Here is a 2,174-nt window from a genome sequence, read left to right as displayed (position 1 = left end):
GGGACGTGTTTCATGTTACAATACTTGGTTCGTGATGAGGGTGATGAGGGTGACGTGGTCCTTTGTCCCATCAAGGCCGGCTCTGGGGACCCACACGGGGGATGGGGAGAGCCGTGCAAGGGCAGCCACTAGACTTTTCTGGAAGCAGACTGCATGTAGGAGCCCTGTTTTCACCGCCTCCGCCTCCTCCCGTCACACCGGTCAGGTGCTGGGAAGATAGAGGCCCTTGAGAAGACTCTAGATTCCTCTACCCTTGCTGCCCCGGCCACTTTCTGCCATCTGCTTTCTTCCTTCCAGAGTTGGGTGGAAATCTTTCCCTTGCTGATATTCCCCTCCTGGTCTCTTTTGCTGTCTCGATGTTATGGGTTTTTATCTTTTTACTGCTTTGTCATACTTTTAGGGGTTTCGAGATGGCACAAAGATAGACATGTGACCGCTTTCCCTCTCATCCTGGGAGGTGCCTGCTGCTCCCTAAGACCCCCAGCCCCATGGGTGTGCCTAGGTCTGGGGTCTGGCTAACCTGAGGCACCATATCCCACCATCCCATGAGCCCCGCTGGTGTCCCTTCCTCTTATAAAATCAACCCTGAAACCAGGCGGAAGGTTCGGTATCTACTGATTTAGGGAGAAGGTGCGAGATGACGAATGGCGGACCAGGCGACCGTGGCGCGACCCTGGCTGCAGAGAACTGTGGATCTCCTTACTGGGATTAGAGTCTTTGGAGAACTCAGGTTGTAGGGAAACGACACCCTGTGGGACAGGGAGGACGACGTGGGCGGGCACTGCTGGGCCCCCTCCTTAGCATGACCGGCCCCAAGGACACCAGGAACCTCGTGATGGGAAAGGCTTCACGTGGGGACTGTTTCTGTTCCCCCAGCTGCTCGTGGAGCACGGCATCCGCTCTTGGGGCTGAACCTCTCCTGCGGGGGGAGCTCTGCCTTCTCCCGAGTGGCCCCGAGGCCCCTCACCCTGGAACGATGGTGTTTTGCAGGCCTGGGCTCCCGGCACACGGGAATGAGGGGACAGAACGGCAGCACGGTCAGCGCGTTCGTCCTGCTGGGCTTCCCCACGGCCCCTGGGCTGCAGCCTGTGCTGTTCCTCCTCTTCCTGCTCACCTACCTCTTCGTCCTGGCGGAGAACCTGGCCGTCCTGCTCGCCGTCCGGAGCAGCTCCTCCCTGCACAGGCCCATGTACTACTTCCTGGGCGCCCTGTCCGCCCTGGAGATCTGCTACGTGTCTGCCATCGTCCCCAAGATGCTGGACGGTTTCCTCCTGCAGCGGAAGCGCATCTCCTTTGTCGGATGCATGACCCAGCTCTATTTCTTCAGCTCCTCGGTGTGCACCGAGTGCGTGCTCCTGGCCTCCATGGCCTACGACCGCCACGTGGCCATCTGCCACCCCCTGCGCTACCACGCCATCGTGACCACGGGGCTCTGCGTCCGGCTGGTGGCCGTCTCCTTCGCGTGCGGCTTCTCCGTCTCCGTGATCAAGGTGTACTTTATCTCCAGCGCCACGTTCTGTGGCTCCAACGTCCTGAACCACTTCTTCTGTGACATCTCCCCCATCCTCAAACTGGCCTGCACAGACTTCTCGACCGCGGAGCTGGTGGACTTCGTCCTGGCCTTCGTCATCCTGGTGCTGCCGCTCGTGGCCACCGTGCTGTCGTACGGGCACATCGCCCTGGCCGTCCTGCGCATCCCCTCGGCCACTGGCCGCTGGAGGGCCTTCTCCACCTGTGCGTCCCACCTCACCGTGGTCACCATCTTCTATACGGCCTTGCTTTTCATGTACGTCCGGCCCCAGGCCATCGACTCCCGGAGCTCCAACAAGCTCGTCTCTGCTGTGTACACGGTCCTCACCCCAATAATCAACCCCTTGATCTACTGCCTGAGGAACAAAGAATTTAAGGCTGCCTTGAAAAAGGTCTTGGGCTAGGTCGATTTTCACAGTAGGACAATCAGATGTCCTAAAGTCTCATGCATAGTGATAACAACGTGCTATCTCATGTTGCACTTTATGCTTTCGACAGTCGATTTGCAAGTGAAATTTAGCAAACTGCAGAACCGTGCACAAATCATAAAGCTTCACCTGCTTTCGTTTTCACGAAAGGACAGCAGGCAGTTTGGCATTTTTGAGCTTTTTATGAATGCAGTCATGAAGATGCCGGACGGTTCC

At 57.8% G+C, this 2,174-nt stretch overlaps 1 protein-coding gene across 1 annotated transcript; it reads left to right on the top strand.

The window, feature by feature from the left end:
• Nucleotides 1-1,013: 1,013 nt before the first annotated feature.
• Nucleotides 1,014-1,934, top strand: LOC122228472 (olfactory receptor 6B2-like). The gene has a single exon (XM_042953525.1). It carries the CDS (start codon nt 1,014-1,016, stop codon nt 1,932-1,934), a length of 921 nt encoding a protein of 306 aa, XP_042809459.1.
• The last annotated feature ends 240 nt before the right edge of the window (nt 1,935-2,174 follow it).

This window comes from Panthera leo, chromosome C1, assembly GCF_018350215.1.
Source record: "Panthera leo isolate Ple1 chromosome C1, P.leo_Ple1_pat1.1, whole genome shotgun sequence".
NCBI classification, from domain to species: domain Eukaryota; kingdom Metazoa; phylum Chordata; class Mammalia; order Carnivora; family Felidae; genus Panthera; species Panthera leo.
Note: the sequence above shows the minus strand (reverse complement) of the source record. Positions and strands in the feature narration are given on the sequence as shown.